This window comes from Rhinichthys klamathensis, unplaced genomic scaffold, assembly GCF_029890125.1.
Source record: "Rhinichthys klamathensis goyatoka isolate OS25496 unplaced genomic scaffold, OSU_Roscu_1.1 h1tg000127l_1, whole genome shotgun sequence".
In the NCBI taxonomy this organism is placed as follows: domain Eukaryota; kingdom Metazoa; phylum Chordata; class Actinopteri; order Cypriniformes; family Leuciscidae; genus Rhinichthys; species Rhinichthys klamathensis.
The window spans coordinates 4,555,870-4,578,807 of NW_026606664.1; the positions used below are offsets into that span (position 1 = coordinate 4,555,870).

At 35.5% G+C, this 22,938-nt stretch overlaps 1 protein-coding gene across 4 annotated transcripts in view; it reads left to right on the forward strand.

Annotated features, from left to right (window-relative positions):
- lrp1ba (low density lipoprotein receptor-related protein 1Ba) overlaps positions 1-22,938 on the forward strand; it is a 320,154-nt gene that overhangs the window by 283,548 nt on the left and 13,668 nt on the right. For all 4 annotated transcript variants that reach the window (XM_056256617.1, XM_056256618.1, XM_056256619.1 and 1 more), the window contains 18 exons: positions 66-213; positions 1,785-1,894; positions 3,182-3,314; positions 7,548-7,670; positions 8,396-8,518; positions 8,600-8,740; positions 8,856-8,990; positions 10,309-10,428; positions 11,083-11,324; positions 11,505-11,728; positions 11,802-11,908; positions 12,365-12,481; positions 14,075-14,248; positions 15,552-15,677; positions 17,171-17,335; positions 18,666-18,827; positions 21,499-21,673; positions 21,771-21,875. In XM_056256617.1, coding sequence (XP_056112592.1) covers positions 66-213; positions 1,785-1,894; positions 3,182-3,314; positions 7,548-7,670; positions 8,396-8,518; positions 8,600-8,740; positions 8,856-8,990; positions 10,309-10,428; positions 11,083-11,324; positions 11,505-11,728; positions 11,802-11,908; positions 12,365-12,481; positions 14,075-14,248; positions 15,552-15,677; positions 17,171-17,335; positions 18,666-18,827; positions 21,499-21,673; positions 21,771-21,875 — 2,630 coding nt within the window. The remainder of the gene's footprint in view (positions 1-65; positions 214-1,784; positions 1,895-3,181; positions 3,315-7,547; positions 7,671-8,395; positions 8,519-8,599; positions 8,741-8,855; positions 8,991-10,308; positions 10,429-11,082; positions 11,325-11,504; positions 11,729-11,801; positions 11,909-12,364; positions 12,482-14,074; positions 14,249-15,551; positions 15,678-17,170; positions 17,336-18,665; positions 18,828-21,498; positions 21,674-21,770; positions 21,876-22,938) is intronic.

A 22,938-nucleotide genomic window follows, 5' to 3' on the forward strand; every position in this document is an offset into this window, starting at 1 on the left:
GTCAATCACACCATTAACACACATGGTTAATCTCACATCCTGACATCCTGCACATGTGTTTTCAGAGAGGCTGTGAGAGCCACTGCTCAGAGGATCAGTTCCAGTGCCTGAATCATCTCTGTATCTCAGTCAAATGGCTCTGTGATGGACAGGAAGACTGCAAAACCGGGGAGGACGAGGCCAACTGTAGCCCTGCCAACACCGCCATGACAGGTTAGCTGCTCTCACACGCTCTTTAAGTAATGTTAAAAATCATTTAAATGTCACGCTAGGATTTTCGTCCCAGGGAACGGCTTGTTCCTCCCTCATCGTCAGTCCTTTGAGTCTAAATCTGCTGCTAAAGTACACTTAGTGCAAGTACCGTACACCTGCTAATACTCTGGCACAGTTTATATTTTATATGAGGTTGCTATAAAGAAGTATGTATGTTTTTTGTAAGTGCAACCATAACATCTACAGTACCTGTACCGCTTTCACTGCAAAAATAAAAGGCAAAATATATTCCTCTCATCTCCCTTTTCATGTCTTCTTGAGGAACAGATGGCAAATCCACTTACTCAAGATGGATTTTTAATATTCACATCCTCTATGGTATCAATAGCCAGCTACGCTCCTCCCCAGAGCTTTCAAGTCAAAATGAGATCTATTTAAGACAGAACCACAGCCTCCAGACATGTTGAGCTATACATACAGTAGTCAACATTTGAAGTGGATCAAAAAAGTTCATCAAAGTTGTCCTAAGACAAGAACGGGTATTGTTCAAAATTTGTGTATATATATATAATGTTGAGTTACGTTACTTTTGCTTTTTTTTTCTCACCTGGGCTGAGCTTGCTTGTTTTTTAATAACAAAAAAAAAGTTCTATTTTTGGCAAATGTAAAAGCCCTTTGGCACCAAAAGTGAAATGAATAAGCCTCAGGCTAAAGGAAATGCTAATTCACGCCTCTACAGCAGAGGTCAATAAATGGGGGGAAAAAGTAACTTGCGTTATTTTTTTGAAAAATTAACTCAAATATGTTGTTGTGCAAAACAAAATGCGTTACTTTACTCGTTACTTAAAAAAATGATCTGATTACGTAACTCGCGTTACTTGTAATGTTACCCCACCACTGTGTCTGTGTGTGTGTATATTCCTTTTTTAATTCATTAATTTATTATAAAACTTCCATCTAAAGCTAAAGAAGTCAAGAATACTCAAGAACTCAGAATTATGCATTTTCCAAACCTCAACTTCATCTGTTATTTTAACCCCAAGAGACTTGAAGTGTTTCTCTTTCTTTTTTTTTTTAAGTTGAGGTCTTCCTCCACTTTCTTGGCCCTCGTCGTGAATATTTCAGCTCTGTGTGCTGTGCATAGGGTACCTGAGTACATCCACGCCTGCAACCTCAGAGTGAATTATTCTGATCGTAAGGACCACTGGAGATGCATTCAGAAAGCTCTCACACTCTCTCCCCTTTTTTTTGCTCTTTCCCTGCGACTCAAGGCAAGTCAGGGGAATTTTACCCTCCGATTAATATTAATGCTGCTGAAAACACTTCAAAAAGTGCAGCCAGAAATCTCTCACAAGCTCTTACTGACCGAATCTGCAGCTCAGTTCATTTCAGACTATGCCGCTCTACAGCAGAGAGTCACGTGTGCGATAAAGAAGCTTTCAAGGAACGTATTGTCCCAGGACATGTAGATTGACATGTCTTATTATAGATAGCATGGATTTGAGAGGATTCTTTGATGGAAGATTTTTTTGTGGTTTGAATATGAGTCTTTATTTTGTGTTTCTGTGCAGCTCGGCCTACGTCATGCGGTCAGAACGAGTATGTTTGTGTTGGAGGGGGCTGCGTGTCGGCTAGCCAACGCTGTGATGGACAAAACGACTGTTCGGACGGCTCTGATGAGGTCAGTGTGGTACATACACAGAATCTTCACAGACTGTTTCAGCTGTGTTGGTCAATACAGTGGAAGTCAATGGGGTCCAAAAAACTTTTTTGTTTTGGTCTCGTTGTACAAACTTAAATTAATTGAATAGATTTTTCATATTATTCATGTGCGCACACAGTTAAAACTAACCTTTCAGTTAATTAATGAATAAATGTTATTCATATAATACAATTAAATATAATCATTATTCATTATTATTATTTATAATAATAATACTAATATATTTTAAATACGTTTTTGACTGTACACAGTTACAAATAATCTTCAAGTTATTTAATTATTTTCTACATGAATATAATGTAGGCCTATATAAAACGATGGATTATACGTTTACATTTATATGATTTACCATAATAATAATTTTTCATTGTAGACAGTTGTTAATTATTTTCTACATAATAATAATTATATTTATTACAATTGTATATTTAATTATTATAAATATTATATTATATTACATAATTATAATAATCTATATAAAATAATTAATTGTAATAATTATAATAATTATATTTATTTAATTTTAATAATAACCGGTATAGTTAACCTTTACATCAGTTAATTATTTTCTACATAATAGTAATTATAATAAGTATAATTATTATAATTATATAATAATTATAATAAATATAATAATTATTATTATTGTTATTATTATTATTAATAATAATAATACTAATATAAATTAAATTAAATTAAATCCTCAAAGTTCCAAACTTGTATGGCTTCGTTTTTATTAAAACAGTAAATATGAGACATTTTCAGTGGTTTTCATCAATGCAATGGAAGTCAATGGTATCCAAAACTAGATGACAATTTAATCCAAATGATGACAAAAGGCATATTTTTGGGATGAAGTATCCCTTTAACTATGATGCAACGTTGCACAGCATTGCTCCGTTGTTTCTTGGTGGTTCCAGGCTGCTTCCTCAAGACTACGGTCTCTTTTCTCGAGGGACTTTGGTTTAATTACACCCTTACTCATAATGCAGTGTCAACAGTTCAACGGAGTGTGCCTGTCCTAATAAGGACCATTAAAACAGACCTCTTTTTCAGAGGCCCCTAGAGAGCCAAGGCCGCATTTCTTCCATGCATTATATATAAAAAGCAATTTCATCTGTAGGAAAAGATCAAAGGTCATTGCTAAAGAGGACGCGCCTTTTAATTCAGCCAATCATTCAGTTGTGTTATTGAAATAGTCAAGCTGTGCCTTTGAGAAAAGTGTGTGTGTGTGTGTGTGAGTAGGTGGACTGCATTCTGGAGTGTAAGGAGGACGAGTTCCTGTGTCGTAATCGAGCACACTGTGTTCCCGCTCGCTGGAGGTGCGACAGGGTCTTCGACTGCCTGGATCAAAGTGACGAGGACAACTGTGACCAGGGTAACGCTCCTAAATCTGATACTGGGTGCTGCATTTCCAGCTCCCAGGATGCTTTCCACGGGATCAAGAATGTAAATGTTGAACTTAAGTGCTGTTTTATATATTTTTGAGTGAAGGGAAAAACTTATTAGTTTTGTAATGTTCACTAAGTTATATTTAACATGTTATTAGCTAGTATATAACAGGAAGTTTTTATTTATTTATTTATTTGCTTCAGTTAAGTTTCCACTACAACAAATATTATTTGTGTGAATGGACTTGTTTTAGTCTAGTTGTACAAACTTAAATTAATTGTGTGGAAGCTGATGATGATTATTATTAATTATTTGAATGATAATTTTTCAAATAATTTGTATTGCACACAATTATAACTAAACTTTCAGCTAGTAAATAATTTATTAAATATAATTAATATACAATTAAAATAATGAATATCATTATTTCTAATTATAAAAAATCATCTGCATCATCATTTATTATCATCAATTAGATGTTTGTTCAATAAATACAAATAAATTATATAAATTAAAAAAATTAAAATCATTATCATAAATTAACAAATTATTAAATTTCAAATTATGTTTGTATATACATTAATTTCAGTAAATAATATAATTTATTTAAAATGATTAAAAATAACAAATATCACTATTTATAATAATAATATTTTTTCAAATTATTTTTGAGTCTACACAGTTTTAACTAAACATTAATTTACATATGTTCTTATTTTAATAAATAGTGTAAAACAATTAAATATAAAACATATGATTGATTGATTGATTGATGTACACACAGCTATAACTAAAGTTTTTTTCTGTATCGTTATTCCTTTGGTAACTTTATGAACACACATTTGATGGAGTACCACATATAAGCATATAAATAAATTGGTACAAATTAAACCTAAGGAATTAATTCATTCACTCATTCACTGTGACATCCCTAAATAAAGTGATTACCATTTTACTAAACAAATCAAATTAAATAAAACTGCTAAGTGTTCATTTCTGATGTTTCCATTTTTACTACAGACCTACAGTATGTGTTTTTGCATGCATTACGTGTCTGCGACTGCCATGTATTGCATAAATAGTAAATAAACTAAATGTAACTGTTACATCAGCCGTAAATCCCCAATTCAGCCGAACAAGCCACAGTGACAGACGTGTGACTGACTGACGTATTTATGCCAATGCCTTTAAAGGAGCTGTATGTAAGAAATGTATTTCAATTAATCATAAAATGGCCCTGATGTGTCTCTAGGCATTAAGAAATCATGTTCATTTAAAATACTTATATCACTGACAACAGTAGTACGGCCACGATATTGTCATTTAAAAAGTGAAGTTGCAGCCCTCAACTGATGTTGATGTTGTCATGTTGTGTTTTGGCCTGAAGCCCCACCCTCCACCTATCTACCAATCACGAAGTCAGTAGTGTTTCGGCATCCGGGTTGCCAGCTCTGCTCTAGTTGAAAGCTCCTTGTAGCAGCCTATGTTCCTGCTGGATCCTGCAGCCTGTCTGGCAACCTCGAGTCAGGGGGGAGGGGGAGGGGATACACAGCTCTACAGTAATTTGAAAGTGATTGCAGTACCAATTTTGCCCACAATCTTACATACAGCTCCTTTAAATATCACTTTCAACCCATGACAGACTTGAGGGATTTTCGAAAGCATGATTCCCAGTCCCACATCTCAAGAATACATTACGGCGGATCACCCGAGCCGCGTGCGGCACAGCACGGGAAGAAAAAAATCCCAGCCTCACGAGAGAAGTCATTTCCCCAATATTTGGGAAAATTGGCGAGGATGAAAGGTTCCGTGTTGCCACTTGATATCTGACAAGCGAGTACATGAAAGGCCTAATTTCAGTGTTTTGAAAAATTGCGGTGGTTGATATTGTTGTGAAGACAACGCCAGCCGTCGTGCACCTGCGGCTCTTTAGAAGTGTTTGCTTCAAAGATAAAGTCCTGCTTCTAAACGCCATGTTTATTTATTTGCCGGTTTCAGTCTCCTAAACATCTTTGTGGTTCTATGAAATTTCATAAGATATCTCTTTCTAGTGTGTGTTTCTTTCAGACGGCCCTGAATCAATGTAAGTGTATTGACTTCTGCCTTTGATCTTTTCCGAGTTACACAGTCTCGACACTGATGCCGGTTTGCTTTTAACGCTCGAGTAGATCTGGAAAGTTCCTTTGTTTTTCTCTTGCTCCCTGCTTAACTTAATTGATAGATTTAATTACTTAAATTAGATTAAATGAAACTTAATTAAGCATTAAATAAACATACAGTCATTAAAAATGGGTTTTTGTATTGTTTTTCCATTCATTTGGTCTCTGCTCTACTTATTTAATACAAAATTAAATAAAACAAAACATTGCAAACAAATTATATTATATGATTAAGTTGTGAAGGACAAAATGAGAAGGGTAAAATAAAAGACAATTTTATTATAACTAATTCTTCTTTAAAATATTTATTTATATTTTATTTATGTGTTAGTTTATTTATTTATTTATAAGTTTATTGGTCTAGTTTTTTTGCGAAAGTCTTAGTCTTTTCATTGTGTTAGGCATAATTAAAAAATAAAGGACAATTCTATTTCATTTTCTTTGATTCATTCATTTGATTATTTGGGTGTTCAGCCATATCTATCTATCCATCCATCCATCTATCTATCCATCTATAATATGATTATTTTCTTTGTGGGATATAAAATGAGAAAAGCCGATATAAAAGACAGTTTTATTATATTTTCTTTGATTTTATTTCTTTAGTAATCCATTCATTTAAAAAATATATATTTTTAATTTGTTTATTTAGCCAAAATACAATTTATATATATATATATACACTCATACATAGGCCTACATACATACATATACATATATATATATATATATATATATATACACACACTCATACATACATATATATATATATATATATATATATATATATATATATATATGTGTGTGTATATGTGTGTGTGTGTGTGTGTGTATATATATATATATATATTTATTTATTTATTTATTTTCTTTTCATGATGTAGCTTTTTTTTCCCATCAATCAAGTTTTTATTTGCACTTCCAATTTAACTTTAGCTTTCAGTGCACTCGTTTGTGAGACTTGCATTTGCACCCTTGCGTCCTGCTTTGGTCCAGCGTCGGGGCGTCGTGTTTTATTCAGGGAAACTCTGTGATATTAATGTCCATTTCTGTCAAACACCTACTAGAAACCTCTCTGGCTCAGAGCTGATGACAAAGAAAGAGGGATCAGGGTGAGAAAAGCAGGATGTATTTTTAAAAAAAGCAACGCTCTTAGTCTGGCAGGCTCTTTAAGCTGGTATAAAACGTGCTCTCTGAGCGGACATCCAAACTTAGGTCTTTAAACACCACAAAAACTGATCTCAGGTCATTTTATAGGATACAATCATTCTTTTTTTCCCTGGTTGATGCTTTTGCTTTGACAGTCTCCATAATGCTTGTGCTTCGCTGTACCTGAGAAACTAAATGGGCTCCATAAATTTCATCATCAGGGTTTATAGAATGTTTTGTTGCTTGTTGGGAAGGGAAGTCAAAGTGCCTTTTCGGCTGCTGATGATTTAAAGCGGCTCAATGCCAGCTGGGGTTTATTTATTTAAAAAAATTAAATTGCTTTTAGATGTTTGCTTTACAAACAGATTGAATGGTTAGGCATCTTATAGAAATCTATATGAATGCACAAACTGCTCGCAATACGAACCAAATTAATTTCTTGGCATAAATTCAGCTTGTAAAAATTACATGTGAACCCGTTCATTTAAATGTTTAATTGTAGATTCAATTCATATTTATTTTAAAACCATCAAAATGCTTAAAGATTGTACTTGTGAGGGAATGTGCAAGGTTGCTGATAAGAAACAGTTCAAATGCTTTCACAAGTCATATAAATAGATCAACTTTCTCTGAATAGGGTTGAAATTAGTGTCCCATTACTTTTTTGAAAGCAGTATGGGCACACATTTCTGTTCTTTGAAGTGAGAATTATGATATATCTTATATAAAATGAACATAGCATGAAAAATAGTGTTAAACGAATTAAATGCCGATAGAATTGCAAAAACCAATACGCAACATAATTTGTATACTGTCTACAGCATGGCGATTTGTTCAACTCTGTCAATTTTTACACTCATTGTAGTGTTTCAATATGTCCTCTACCTCAAGTCAAAGCCTTTTGTTTGCAGGGTCGTTGGCTTGCCGCTCAGACGAGTTTGTTTGCAACAACACGCTGTGTAAGCTGCTGGTCTGGCTCTGTGATGGCGAGGATGACTGCGGCGACAACTCTGATGAAGATTCACACATGTGTGGTATGTCTTTGAATATTTAGCTTGGTTTGGTTCATTTCCCACTGAATTCACATAATAGCTATGTATGTTTTGTTTTTTATTTGTGTGTGTATATGTTGGTTTATTGTTCAGTTTGTTTCTTTTGCGTTTGTGTTTTGAGTTGAGTTGAAGTTTTATTTGACATTTGTACCAGTACAGCTAGTACAAGTACATAGGAATTTTTGTAGCAAAGCTCGTTGAGTCAACATAAAAGAAGAACTAACAAACCTACACATAATAAATAGACTTTAATAAATGCATATATATATATATATATACATACATACACACACATTTTTTAAATTTATTATTATTTGACTTCGGTGTGCAAGTCAGCTCAGAAGGTTTCTCATTAGTGTGTACTTGATGTACCCTTGAATTGTAAAATAAAATATGTTAGAACTCACAAAAAAAAAAAAAACTGAGCAGAAAATCAATGTTGGATGTTTGGACCATCCCGAACTCACATTAAACCTTAAACTGTACTTCTGAACTGTAGTAAACAACAATTTTTTTTTTTTTTTTTTTATGCTGAAAATGTTTTTCCTGTTGAACTGACAGTAAAATGTCTGAAAAATTGCTCTTTTGGACCACTTTTCAAACACTTCGTCACCATTTGAAATGGTACAAGCCACAAAAAAAGCAGATCACTTCTCTGAGGAAACCGAGGTTATGATTACTGTGTGTGTGTGTGTGTGGCCCCACAGGAAAGTTGCCATGCCCCCCAAACAGGCCGTTCCGCTGTAGGAATGACAGAGTGTGTCTGCGGACTGAACAAATCTGCAACGGGGCGAATGACTGCGGCGACAATTCTGACGAAGACGACTGTGGTGAGTAGGCAACTTCACTTCCTCTATCTATTTCCATATATTTCCTTCTCTAAACGATCTCTCTTTCTTTCTTTTCTCTAGTGTTTGTGGTCAAAAGGCCGAGGCCGTGCGGAAAGTCCGAATTCTCCTGTGCCAATCACCGCTGCATCCCGGCCGATCTGCAGTGCAACTTCTTCGATGATTGTGAAGATGGCGGTTCGGATGAGCGCGACTGCAAGGCATGTAAGTGTAATTCCTTCCATAATCCTTCATCCATCGCATTTTCTGCTTCTGCGCTTCTCAGTTTGTGGCGTAAAACCATTCCAGTGTGTCACATTTTATCCCTTGTGGGTCACAGATTCCGTAGATGGTGCATGTAGAGGACGGCCGGACTTGTGCGGAGACGACGCTTTCTGCAACCATACCAAAACACCTCCCATCTGCCAATGCAAAGACGGCTTTCAGAGGAACCAGAAGACCAAGCAATGTGAAGGTAGAGAATTTGTACAAAAAATACCAACAAGACAATTTTCATGTCTCTGAATATTAGGATTTATTGTCGTCATTCATTCAGAACCCACGTTATTACTTTATTGATATAAAGCAGGGTTTGTAAACTGTGGCACCAGTGGGATGCAACACAACTTTGTAATTTACTTCAGTTATTTAATTTGTATTTCGTTATTTATATTTTTAAATGAATAATTAATATTTATTATTAATGTTTATATTGTAGTAATAAAAATAAAAATAAATGTTATTATTAATAAATCCCATTTATTATTTATTCATTTTATTTAAATATTATATATTTATAAGATTTGTTTTATGTATTTTAAAATTATATATATAATTTTAATAACTAATATATATAGTTATATTATAGTTTGTATTAATTATATAAATGAGTAATATTGAATTTTAGTCAAATTATTTAAAAAATATTATTATTTTAAAAATATTTTTTAGTTCTAATTTCAGATGTGTGTATATATATATATATATATATATATATATATATATATATATATAATTAAATAAAACAAATCATCTTTTTAGTTCTAATTACTGATGTATTTAGATGTTTATATTATTTATATGTTTTTTTTTTATAAACGTAATTTTAGGTAGTGCTTAAAATAGTATTGCAAGAGTATTGCCAAAAAAACCCCCAAAAAACAGATGATTTCCAAAAAGGATACGATTATATATATATATATATATATATAAAGAAAATTAGTTTATGTAGTTATACTTTAGACCTTTCTAAATAATATTTTAAGGTTCTTAAGGTTCAAAGATTTGAAGTGTAGTGACTTTTGCACTTGGGTTTTAAACAAGTTAAAACCCTTAATTTATTATATAATAAATCATACCATAAAAACCTTACATATGTTAACATCCATTGTTTTATTAGTTAAAAAACTAATGCACTACTTGAAAAATGTAAAATAAATGACATTTGGTTTGGTATTTTGTAAAGACGCAATGCTTAAGTGTCCATATAGTTGCCCCTAGCGCATCCCCAGTAGTTACTCGTCTTTTGTACAAACCCCACAATGCGAAAGTCTCTTTGTATTCAGTTCCAGCGCTGGCGTTAAACTGTTGGAGGTATGTCAGCGGTCGCTTCAGGGTCAACTCACTGAGAATAACAAGAACTCCAGAAATCAGCAGGCACTGAACGCAGATAGCCAAGCTTCAGCTCAAATCCCAAACAGAGTGACATCCCTGCAGCATTGTTAAAAATGTCACTGGAGAGCGTGTGGGAGAGGCTGATGGATGGATGCGTTCCTCTCTCTTTCTCTCCTCAGAGGTGAACGAGTGTCTGCAGTTTGGAACCTGCTCGCAGTATTGCACCAACACAAAGAGCGCATACAAGTGCACTTGTGACCGAAACTTTAAGGAGATTGATGGTGAATGCATCACTAAGGGTAAAAATGATTATTGTTTAATACAAATAGACTGCAAAATGATTCAGTTTTATGACATTATGTTCCATTTTTAGATAAATAAACAGTTATGTTCTGGTTTAAAGCTAACATTTAATGCTTTTGGTATTTTTCTAGATGTTGTTTTGCCTCTTTTTTTGTCTTTATTTTGTCTTTATTTTTTGTTGTTCTTATTTGTTTTGTTTCACTTTTTGTATGATTTTTATTTATTTTTTGTTTTGCTTTATTTTGTTTTGTTAGACCTTTTTTTTTTTTTTTTTTTTGCTTGTTTTTTGTCTTTGTTTGGTTGGTTTTGCTGTTTATTTATTTTGTTTAACTTTTGTTTGATTTATGTTTGTCTTGTTTTAGTTTGTTTTGGTTTTTATCTGTTTTTGGTTTGATTTTCTCTATTTGTTTTGTTTCACTTTTTGCATGATTTATTTTTGCTTTGTTTTTTTCGTTTTTATTAGTTTTTGGTTTTGTTTTATGTGGTGTTTACTTTTATGTGTGTGTTGCTTTTTGTATTGATTTATTCGTTTGTTTGCTAATTTCTTTGTTTGTTTTTTTATTTGTTTTTTGCTTGGGTTTGCTTTGATTTATTGTTTATTTATTGTTTAATTTATTTAATTTGTTTCACACATGTATCTCTGTGGTCAGGACCAGAAGATCAGGTCCTATATGTGGCCAACGACACCGAAATCCACAGTTTTGTGTATCCGTACAACCAAACTCATGGACATACGCAACTGGCCCGTATCTCAGACAGCGCTCGCATCATCGGCATGGACGCACTATTTCACCATCACAAGTTTGTATGGGCCACTCAGTTTAACCCCGGGGGGATTTTTTACAAAGACCTCCAGGACAGAAGTCCAATCACGTCAAACAGTGGAGTCATAGTAAGTCAATAACAACCAATTAGAATGATTTCATCAGATTTCTTTGAATTATTAAGTCACAATATTTCTGTTACAAATTATTTTTGATATTCTCCTTATGAAACGTCAATTACCTCAGAAACTAGCTTAGAGATATCTTATTAAGGTTGTTTGAAACTTCACAACATTATATATTTGCAGTGTCCAGACTTCAGGAGGCCCAAGGACATCTCGGCCGACTGGGTGACGGGGAACCTGTACTGGACGGATCATTCCCGAATGCACTGGTTCAGCTACTACACGGCACACTGGCGCCGACTTCGATACTCCATCAACGTGGGACAACTGGGGGGTCCTAACTGCACCAGGCTCATCACAGACATTGACGGGGAACCTTTCGCTATTACTGTTAACCCTGTACGAGGGTAAGTGACCATTAAGGTCATTTTAGAGTCCTGGCTATTATTTGCGACAACATGTGTATTTTCCTTGCCATAGGATGGTGTACTGGACCGTGATTGGTGACCACTCTCACATCGAAGAGGCGGCCATGGACGGGTCCTTGCGTCGCATTTTGCTGGAGAGGAACTTGCGAAGACCAACAGGTGAGGTTCTTGCATGCCAGTCAAAATATTTGTAAAATATTCTCTAGTCTTAAACATGTGACTCACAAAATGCATGTGCCAAATGTTAAGCTAAAAGGGATCATTTTAACATGACACTCTGCTACATAAAATGCAGAAAACATCACAGTAAGAAGGTCATTTCAGTTGTCTGAAAGTGAAATGCATTTTAAACTATAAAGTTTGAGTAAAACTATTTAATATCTACAATATTCAGGGTGGAATTCTTGTTTCTCTTAATGGAAAGGACAACCACTTTTAGTTTTTTGGTAATAAATTATTGTTTGTTGAATAAATGAAAGCCAAAATTTTATTATTAATTTATGTACACATGAGATATTATTTTATTAATAATATTGAATATCTTTATAATATACTATATAACAATACATATATTACAAATTATAATATAATACAAAATTGTCTCTGTCTTTGCAGGACTTGCAATTGATCATTACAACCAGCGGCTGTACTGGGCGGACTCTGAGCTGTCTCAGATCGGGAGCGTGCGTTTCGATGGCTCTGATTCTCTGGTGGCCGCTAGCAGTCGAGATGGTGAGTTTGCATGTGTAGGAAATTGTACAATGTTCAGAATCTGGTTCCAGATTTGCATTAACTTATTCAGCTCAGGGCAACGCTCTGTCCCATAATTTGGAGACCTGTAAATGTAAAGCTGAATATCTGTGAAGCTTTTTACTGTCCGTCAGTGAAGTTTATAAAAAACTCACTTCACCAGATTTCCATTTTGATTCCCTCTCAGGCTGTGATTGAAAAATGCTATTTTAGAGAAACATCAAAGTTGAGAATGAATTTTGCAAAACCTAATGAACTTTCTTCTGCCTACATAGACAGCTACTTTAAGCTAACTTTGAAGGAAGTGTTTGATTAGGCAGCAGACAATCGATGGACAATTAATATTAATAGAGCATGACATAAACATAAACATTACAAACATAAACATAAGAAATACATAAGACATTTCTAAAAACATAAGACATTTATAAATGTTTTGGACTAGATTGATTGAACTAGAGTTTGGTGTTAGGATGTAGCTAAGCTAAAACATTACGGAGATTGATGGTGAATATATCACAAAAGGTAAAAAAAAATGTATGTAATATAAATAGACATCAAAAGCATTAACAGTTTTAAGCTGATTTTAGTAGCCTCAAATCAAAATATGTCCAATTTCATTTTGTTATTTTTGTGTTGCTTTTTGTCTTGTTTTATTTGTTTGTTTTTGTTTTGCTTTACTTTGAAAATATATATAAATGTCTTGGAAAATAGTACATTTTCTGTTATACTGAACAATTGTTTGATGTTAGCATGTTGCTAGGCTAAAAAATATCTACACAAATATTAGAGATTGTTTATTTTTATTATTAAAATTGTCTATTTATATTATTCTATGAGAGACTCAAATTGATTCAGAGTTTGATGTTAGTGGGTTGCTAAGCTAGTAAAGTGATCCTCTAATAAGCTTAAAAACATGCAGCACAAACAGATATGGATTAAAATAGTGTTATTTTATTGCTGATTGAATGAAATATATTTAAAATCATAATTTCTCTACTTTTCTTTAACTTTTTCGACTAGGGTTATCGCTGTGCATTCTGGGATTGCTTTCTTTGCGAATTATACATGCAATGCTCTCAAAAACTGGTCAAAACAGAGTATCTTAGAGGACAATTTTTGGAATGTAGGGAGCATGTCTATGATGCCTTAAAATGCTGTCTACATAGGCCGCTCGCTATGTTTTGGAACAGAGCTTTTTTTGTTTTTTGCTTCACCTCTGAGCCTTTTCTGTGACACAAATTAAGACATAACTGTCACTATAAGTTTCTCAGAATACAATAGTGGTCAAATACTGAATCTTGAGTCTTATATCTTTTTAATGATGTATAGTTTGTCAAGGTATAACATTAAATCTGATAGTATATTTGAACTAAATAAAATAAAAAACGCTTCAGTGCACCGACGCTCTGGAGAAGGTTAAGAGGTTAAATAACATTTTTGAACATTTTTAAATAACACTCCGGTTTTGTTTTGCAAAACTGATCCGGATCCCTTCTCACAGTCGCACATGAAACATGTATTGTGAATGAATTTGTGACTTTTTAGTTTACGTCATATTTGGTTTCGTTCCAGGTATTTCTCAACCCTTTCGAATTGACCTGTTTGAGGACTACATCTACGGGGTTGGCATGAAGCACGATGTCTTTAGGGTTCATAAATACGGGAAGCTGCCTGCCGAGAACCTCAATCTGGGTGTGGAGAGAGTGGCTAGCATCTTGGTCTTCCATCGGTACAAACAAAAAGAGGGTGAGTCTCAAAACGTGTCTCTGATTCAACCAACGAGGAGAGTTCACAACAAATAAGACTTTTGTCATCATTTACTTCATGTCATGTCATTCAAAACCCTTACAACTTTGTTTTTCCTTGAGAAACACAAGCTAATGTTCTGTTTTCCATAAGTGTATAAAAACAAAAATATACATATACATGTTTGGAAGTGATTAAATCATGACATAATTGTAATGTTTTTGTCAAATACTCCTTTAAAACCATTGTGGTTGTGCATCTTCCAGAGGACGTTCCAGCGTGACTTTTCTTGGCAGTCGCCAGAGTTTAATTTCATGTTTAGATGGTTGAAATCTGATTGGACTTCTCGCCTGCGGCCAGCTAGAGCTTATTACAATCACAAATTTCAGTCAAATGTTTTTTTATTATACAATCACCGCCTCTAATCAGATGAAATGTTTAGTTTTGCTAGATTTGCAGAGAAACAAAAGAAAAAGTCAATGTTTTGAAGTCATGAAATCAAAAAATTGGCCTTACTGATTTTCTTATTTTGCACCATTTGTTGGCGCACATTAAGAAAAATCCTTAATATTCTCTGCTAATGAACCAAAGAACATTTTTACAAATTATAATTACCTCACACCATAGTTTGTTTAAAAACAATACAGCAATAATAGCCTTATTTTTAACAATCTGATCAGTTCAATTGGTAATAAATGTTTCTTCTTTTTTATCAGTTTTATCCGTTCTGACAATAGCTATGGATTTATATTCTAGAGTCTTTTTAGTTTATTTTCCTCTTTCATGACCCATGTGGCCCTGCTTCCAATTATCCATTAGTCTCCTTACATATATATTCATTCCTCTTCTTTCCATTATGTTTTTTTTTCCCACTGTACTCTCTGTCTCTTATCCTCCACCGATCTCTCCCTCTCTGTTATAAAGAAGGAGGGATGGAGGGATCTTTGCTCTTTCTGTTGTTTGTCTTCGTGCTGGTATAATGGGAAGTGTCATCGCTCCCTGATGTGCTTTTACACTGGAAGGCTTTATTAAAGATGGTCTTCAATACAACCTCCAAAAGCTCAAATAAAAAAGGCAAACAAATAATGTCTCACATACACTACTCCGTGAACTAAAAGGTTTTAGATAGATAGTTTGTAATATGCTAGAAGAATTTTATCTTTCAGGCAAACACACTGTATAGTGCTGGCACTATGAAAGATGCAATATTCTGCTCTTTTATGTTTCTCTGAACTCCACGTTTAGCATGGCATTATATATCCCATTTTATGTTGGTTTTCTCTTCTCTTCTTCTGTCTCTCAGTGTCCAACCCATGTGCAAAGATGAATTGCGCTTTCCTTTGCCTGCTGAACCCCAGCGGGGCCAGATGTGTGTGCCCTGAGGGGAAAATTCTGGTGAACAGGACCTGCACGGACACCAACATCTCAGGTACATCTGTCAAAACGCACATGGCAGGATGCTCCTACATCCCTAACAGAGTGTTAGTGTGACCCTAGTGTTAGAGAGGCCCCGAGCGCTCGGCATGTCAAACTCGAATGTTTCACTTGAGTAATTTTGACTGAAGTGTTTACTATGCTGGGTCCTTTGCCCACACACACAATACACCTGAAGCCTACATGCTAGAAAAGACAGAGATCGTGTCGCTAGGATTCATTCAGTCAGAGTAGACGGCTTGTTTGATTAGCAGTGAGAAACAGTGTTGTGATTGCTCATGCTAACGGCTTTTTTTTCCTTAAGGTCCGTTCAAACCAAGGACGATAACTATAACGATATAACAATAAAGATATAGTTTTAAAAGTCATTCTAAATGTAAAAAAGTGTCTACACCACAACTATAACGATAACTCAGAGGAACGATATTGTTAATCACTTTCAGAATGATTTTTTTCCAGCTGATGAATGATAAAAACAATGACAGCCAATCAGAATCCATCCTGCTTTAACAAGCTCGAGCATTTAAAGCGGCAGTCGACACAACTATAGCGTGTTATAATAAACAGGACATTATCATGCATTGGTGTGGATGCTAATATATAGTTATCAATGTAGTTATCCTTATAGTTATCATTCTTGACGTGAATGGACCTTTAGAACCACCCTAGCAACCATCCAGAGCATTCTTGCAACAAAAATTAGAAGTAGCCTAGAACAATTAATGTACTGTACTTTAAATATATATTTAAAAATGTACCAATATATATAACAAGTGAGGCAAAACAAGATATAAACTTGCAGAACTTATATATCAACATAATTATACAACTTTTGATACAAATAGAAAATAAATGAAATGCTAAGCCTGATCAAATCAATCTCAAATACATGCACATATTTTCATGCTTCAAATAATTGAAAAAAAAAAAATAGAAAAAAAAATAGATATAAACAGTAAAAGATAAAATATAATTTTATATTAAACATTCTTATTTTTCATTAATCTTAATGAACTAATATTTAACTTCAGTTCACTTAAAACACAAAAGATGTTGGGGCATGATAAATTTGTATTTATGTACAAAACATATTGCAAGAATGAATATATAATTTATATAATATTTTACAATATAATCTCTGTTTGTATTCTCCAAACTACTGGCAAATAATCCGTTTATTTTCTAGCAAAGGCACATCAATAAATTACATTTTTTAATACTTCCCTCAAAGCCTTGTTTTGAGGGAAGTTTCCCTTGTTTCAATTTAAATATGTCGTCTTTTCTAACTAAAGCCTTTTAGCATTGTTGGTTTTATGTTGTAAGCATAAAACTATATATATTTTTTATATTCATATTTTGTATACAAATGGAAAAAATGACAGGACACTTACTGTCCTTGTCCGACAACTAAATCCATGTAAAAATATCCTTAGTAATTGTAATTAGCTTAACTAAAGGATTGAAGGTTAAAATGCGTGTGCATTTCAGGAGATCTTTGTCGTCCAGCCTGTGAGAATGGAGGTCGGTGTATCACTAACGAACGAGGGGAATCGCGCTGTTTTTGTTGGCCGAACTACTCCGGGGAACGCTGTGAGATCAGCCACTGTAAGGACTACTGCCTCAACGGAGGCACTTGCACGGGATCACCACTAGGTAAGCGCTATTTCCTGCATGATATTTGTAAATTTTTTGTATCATGAACATTTTTCTGCCTTATTTCTACTCATATTTTGCCTCAAGTATGTTCTTTACTGATGGTAAACAAGCACACTAACTTTTTCGAAAAACTATCAGTGGCAAAATTGTTGGTTGTTGTGGAGTTGACTTGACACCAAAAGTTTTGTACAAAAATAATCCATTATTCTACATATAAGTATTGAATCATTTTTGTTTTGTAATAATAAATGGTGACCAAGACTAAGTCTTTTCCTTAAAAAAATTATATATATATATATATATCATATATATCATATATCATATATATATATATATATATATATATATATATATATATATACTAACTTTTTGCCACACCTGCCAATGGCCATACAATTTACAGGCCATAAAAAAATAATTAAAGTATAAAAAAAGAAATTGATCTGGAACGTGATGAGGGTGAGTAAATGATGACAGGAATTCCATTCATTAATTTACCAAGCTGAAAGACTGGGTACACATGGACATCAGGGTTTTGGACAGGTAATTAAATAGTTGGTAATTGTTCCAGCAAGCAAACGCTATTGTAATTCCCCTGACACATACACTCACATTCTTGCCCACCAACTCCCAACAGCCTCTTTCCCCAAAGTGCAACGTCATGCTCACTCAATATCTTTTTGTTATTGGCTGTTCAACCACATGAGAATCCACCAGACGCTCCTCTGCCAATTTGTTATCGTAACCTCTACGAAAAATATATCGCTGCTAAAGCATTGCGTAAATCACTGCTCCCTGTTTTGCCTTCTTATTCCGAAATAATATTTTGGCAGGGACCAAAAGCTGGAGGATAACCAGTTGGAGCCCATAAACGTCTGAGAAACAGCCAGGAATTGTTTCTGTTGGCGTCTTTGTGTTAAAAAACTGTCATTCGCACCAGCTGGCAGATGGACCACCAACAGTAGACAGAATATCCCTTGGCTTTGAGTGTGTGCTGAACGTGCGCACGTACAAAATCAATGCCCAACAGATGTACATCTCGTAAATCCCCGCTAGAATGCCTTTTGTCTGTCACAGTAACTCAAATAATCAAATCCTGTTGGCTAAAAAAAGCAAAGACAAGCATAGCACACTGTGATTTACACGATTAGCCTGCAAATGAAGTACCATTTTTACATCCTTAGACCTGCTCAGTTTAGCACATACTCTTGAGTCAAATATGTTCAGGTCAAATCAGAGTTGTTTATGCATATTATTCAAATCTGGTAATTGCATAAATGTGATCCAGTTCAGATTTAAAGTCACTAAAATAGTGTTTCTACTAAAGGAAAGCCCACGTGTCACTGCGCTCTGGGGTTCACCGGCCCTCTGTGCGATAAACGTGTTTGTGACGGTTACTGCCTGAACGGAGGCACATGCGACCTGACCCTGGGTAACCAACCCGTGTGCCACTGTCTGGCGGAGTACACCGGGGAACGCTGCTTACACCGTGAGTATGAATCCACCATATGTTTGAATCTACCATACGAATGAACCATAAATGATTTTGCCGTACAGTAGCTCAGTTCAAACCTAGTGCACTACCCGGGCAACATTGTAGGCATCATAGGCCTGTTTATAAGATCTCATTTTGTCTAAAGTCTTCAGCGTCACAATTGCCCTTTCTCAGATAATGCAATCCCAGAATGCATTGCAACAAGCTCGGTAGAAAAAACATATTTATGGTAAAAAATATGGATTATAAATATTTCGTTCAATACAGAAAAATAATACAAATAGTTCAACCTAATTCAAAATTAACAAGGGACTTGTCATATTTTGGATTATTAAAGTATTACACTGTTAGCTTAGCAACATGCTAATACAGGTCCTTCTCAAAAAATTAGCATATTGTGATAAAGTTCATTATTTTCCATAATGTAATGATAAAAATTAAACTTTCATATATTTTAGATTCATTGGACACCAAATGAAATATTTCAGGTCTTTTATTGTTTTAATACTGATGATTTTGTCATACAGCTCATGAAAACCCAAAATTCCTGTCTCAAAAAATTAGCATATCATGAAAAGGGTCTCTAAACGAGCTATTAACCTAATCATCTGAATCAACTAATTAACTCAAAACACCTGCAAAAGATTCCTGAGGCTTTTAAAAACTCCCAGCCTGTTTCATTACTCAAAACCGCAATCATGGGTAAGACTGCCGACCTGACTGCTGTCCAGAAGGCCATCATTGACACCCTCAAGCAAGAGGGTAAGACAGAAAGAAATTTCTGAACAAATAGGCTGTTCCCAGAGTGCTGTATCAAGGCACCTCAGTGGGAAGTCTGTGGGAAGGAAAAAGTGTGGCAAAAAACGCTGCACAACGAGAAGAGGTGACCGGACCCTGAGGAAGATTGTGGAGAAGGACCGATTCCAGACCTTGGGGGACCTGCGGAAGCAGTGGACTGAGTCTGGAGTAGAAACATCCAGAGCCACCGTGCACAGGCGTGTGCAGGAAATGGGCTACAGGTGCCGCACTCCCCAGGTCAAGCCACTTTTGAACCAGAAACAGTGGCAGAAGCGCCTGACCTGGGCTACAGAGAAGCAGCACTGGACTGTTGCTCAGTTTTGCATGTCATTCGGAAAACAAGGTGCCAGAGTCTGGAGGAAGACTGGGGAGAAGGAAATCCCAAAATGCCTGAAGTCCAGTGTCAAGTACCCACAGTCAGTGATGGTATGGGGTGCCATGTCAGCTGCTGGTGTTGGTCCACTGTGTTTTATCAAGGGCAGGGTCAATGCAGCTAGCTATCAGGAGATTTTGGAGCACTTCATGCTTCCATCTGCTGAAAAGCTTTATGGAGATGAAGATTTCATTTTTCAGCACGACACTGGTAAATGGTTTACTGACCATGGTATTACTGTGCTCAATTGGCCTGCCAACTCTCCTGACCTGAACCCTATAGAGAATCTGTGGGATATTGTGAAGAGAAAGTTGAGAGACACAAGACCCAACACTCTGGTTGAGCTTAAGGCCGCTATCGAAGCATCCTGGGCCTCCATAACACCTCAGCAGTGCCACAGGCTGATTGCCTCCATGCCACGCCGCATTGAAGCAGTCATTTCTGCAAAAGGATTCCCGACCAAGTATTGACTATTGAGTGCATAACTGAACATAATTTTTTGAAGGTTGACTTTTTTTTGTTTGTATTAAAAACACTTCTTTTATTGGTCGGATGAAATATGCAAATTTTTTGAGACAGGAATTTTGGGTTTTCATGAGCTGTATGCCAAAATCATCAGTATTAAAACAATAAAAGACCTGAAATATTTCAGTTGGTGTGCAATGAATCTAAAATATATGAAAGTTTAATTTTTATCATTACATTATGGAAAATAATTAACTTTATCACAATATGCTAATTTTTTGAGAAGGACCTGTATAACGTAGGCCAGTGCTTGTAAACCTCACTTCCCTGGCTTTAAGAAGCACCCTAGCGACTGACGCTAGATGATGTGTACTTGTTTAGTGTACTTGTTAGCACTCCCGCCTCCTATGCCGGAGATGCTGGTTCGAATCCCGCTCGGAGCAGGTCGAGTAGAACTGGTTACATTTGGTGCCTTGACCCGGATGGGAGTGAGGTTTAGAGGGGTAAGTGTAACGGACGTAGGCCAGTAAGAGCTGTGTAAACCTCACTTACCTGGCCTCAAGAGGCGCACTAGCGACTGATGCTAGAGACTGCGGTCTTTAGTGTTCTTGTTAGCGCGCCTGCCTTTCATGCCGCAGACCCCGGTTCGAATCCCGCTCGGAGTAGGACCGGTTACACATGCATGATTCCCTTTAGAATTAATTATGTACACTGTACCCTATAAAAACTAAGAACACAAATATAAAAGCACAAAAAAAGTTTTTAATGAAGTTCACTAACAATTTCCATTACATTTTATAATATTTGAACCAGCTACACTAACATCAAACTCTGTTTAAATCAATTGCGAATAGCACTATTTACACACTTAGAGCTGCTGTCTATGTAGAGCACTTAAAACGTGTCATAAGTTTACAGAACAGTTTAGTTGCTGTTAAGACTTCCTGTAGAGTTAAGATGTGACAGGAAGTTCGCATACATTGCTTCAGATTAGTCATAATAATGGGTTTTCTTTCTGTCTGATCGCAGATATTTGTCACCATTATTGCGTGAACTCCAAAGGCTGCACGCTGTCCGGCTCGGGACATGTGGAGTGTGTGTGTCCCACCCGCTACGAGGGGCCTAAATGCGAGTCAGACCGATGTCTTCGCTGCCGAGGGGCCCCGTGTATCGTAGACGAAGAAACTGGAGACGTCGCCTGCAAGTGTGTATTTAATAGTTACATTATCACTTTTGTGTGTATCAGTATCAAGTAAAAACAGATGGAATTTCGTCCTTGTTGTGCACGTGTGTGTTCGCAGCTGTACGAACGGCAGAATCGCAGCCAGCTGTCAGTTGTGTGACGGATACTGTTATAACGGCGGAACCTGCCACCTTGACTCAGAGACGGGCCTGCCGTTCTGTCAGTGAGTAATTTCTTAATAGCTTTCTATGGCAACAAATTGCCTGTCGTTATTTAGATTCATTCATTTTAAATTACTCCCTCCGGCAACCACTTTAATAGGATTTTTTTCTGCTCATCTGACTTGGGAGGATGAATGTTTTGTAAAGGTGAACAAGAGAGAGGGAGTATTATAGCAAAAGACTGAATTATCACAGCAGGGGTCCATAATCGGCCGCTTATATCGACCTCTATATTTGTATATTAGAGAGAGTGGCAGGGAAACCAATGAGAGATGTGAGCGGAAAAGAGCTCAGTATACAAGTTGAAAAGACAAAGAAGAAAATTGTAAAACTGAAGGGAAAAAGCAGTTCATTCAGACCATAAAAATCCCTTAAAGGGACAGTACACCCACAAATTTAAATCTCATTTCATCCAAAAGTCATTTTAAGATGTGTCTAGCTTCATTTCTACTGCAGAACACGTGACACAATTTATTCTGAGACACAATTTATTCTGCTATATTATAATACGTCTGAAGCCATACAATAGTTTTGTCTGCGAAATTGAAGTCAGTAACTGATCTCTCCGGATTCAGTGATTCACTCAGATTTGTGAATGAATCATTCAGATGGTTCAACTGAATCAACTGATTCATTGAACATTTCTGGCTCTGACTCTCTGATTGACAATTGCAGCATCCGAAATAGCATACTTCCCTAAAATATAGTTGGCGAAAAACAGTATGTGAGCCGAGTAGCATGTCAGAATTAACAACATTCATACTTTTTAGCGCTTGCAAAGTAATTACTTATTCAAATAAGTACCTTCTCAGAGACTATGCGATTTCGGATGCAGCCCAGGTGTAAAATAATTATTTATTCACGAATCAGACGTTGATACAGTTCTCACAAACACACCAAGGTGAGTTCATAAATGGTTAGCCAATCATTACATAGCTCATTTGCATATAGTCTTAAAGGTACAGTAGCGAAAGTTTGGAAAATGATCGTGAAGATTTAAATTGTGTTTTTGGTTCAAGAAACCTTGACAATATAAGACATACTAAGTATGCTTTTTGTAGTGTC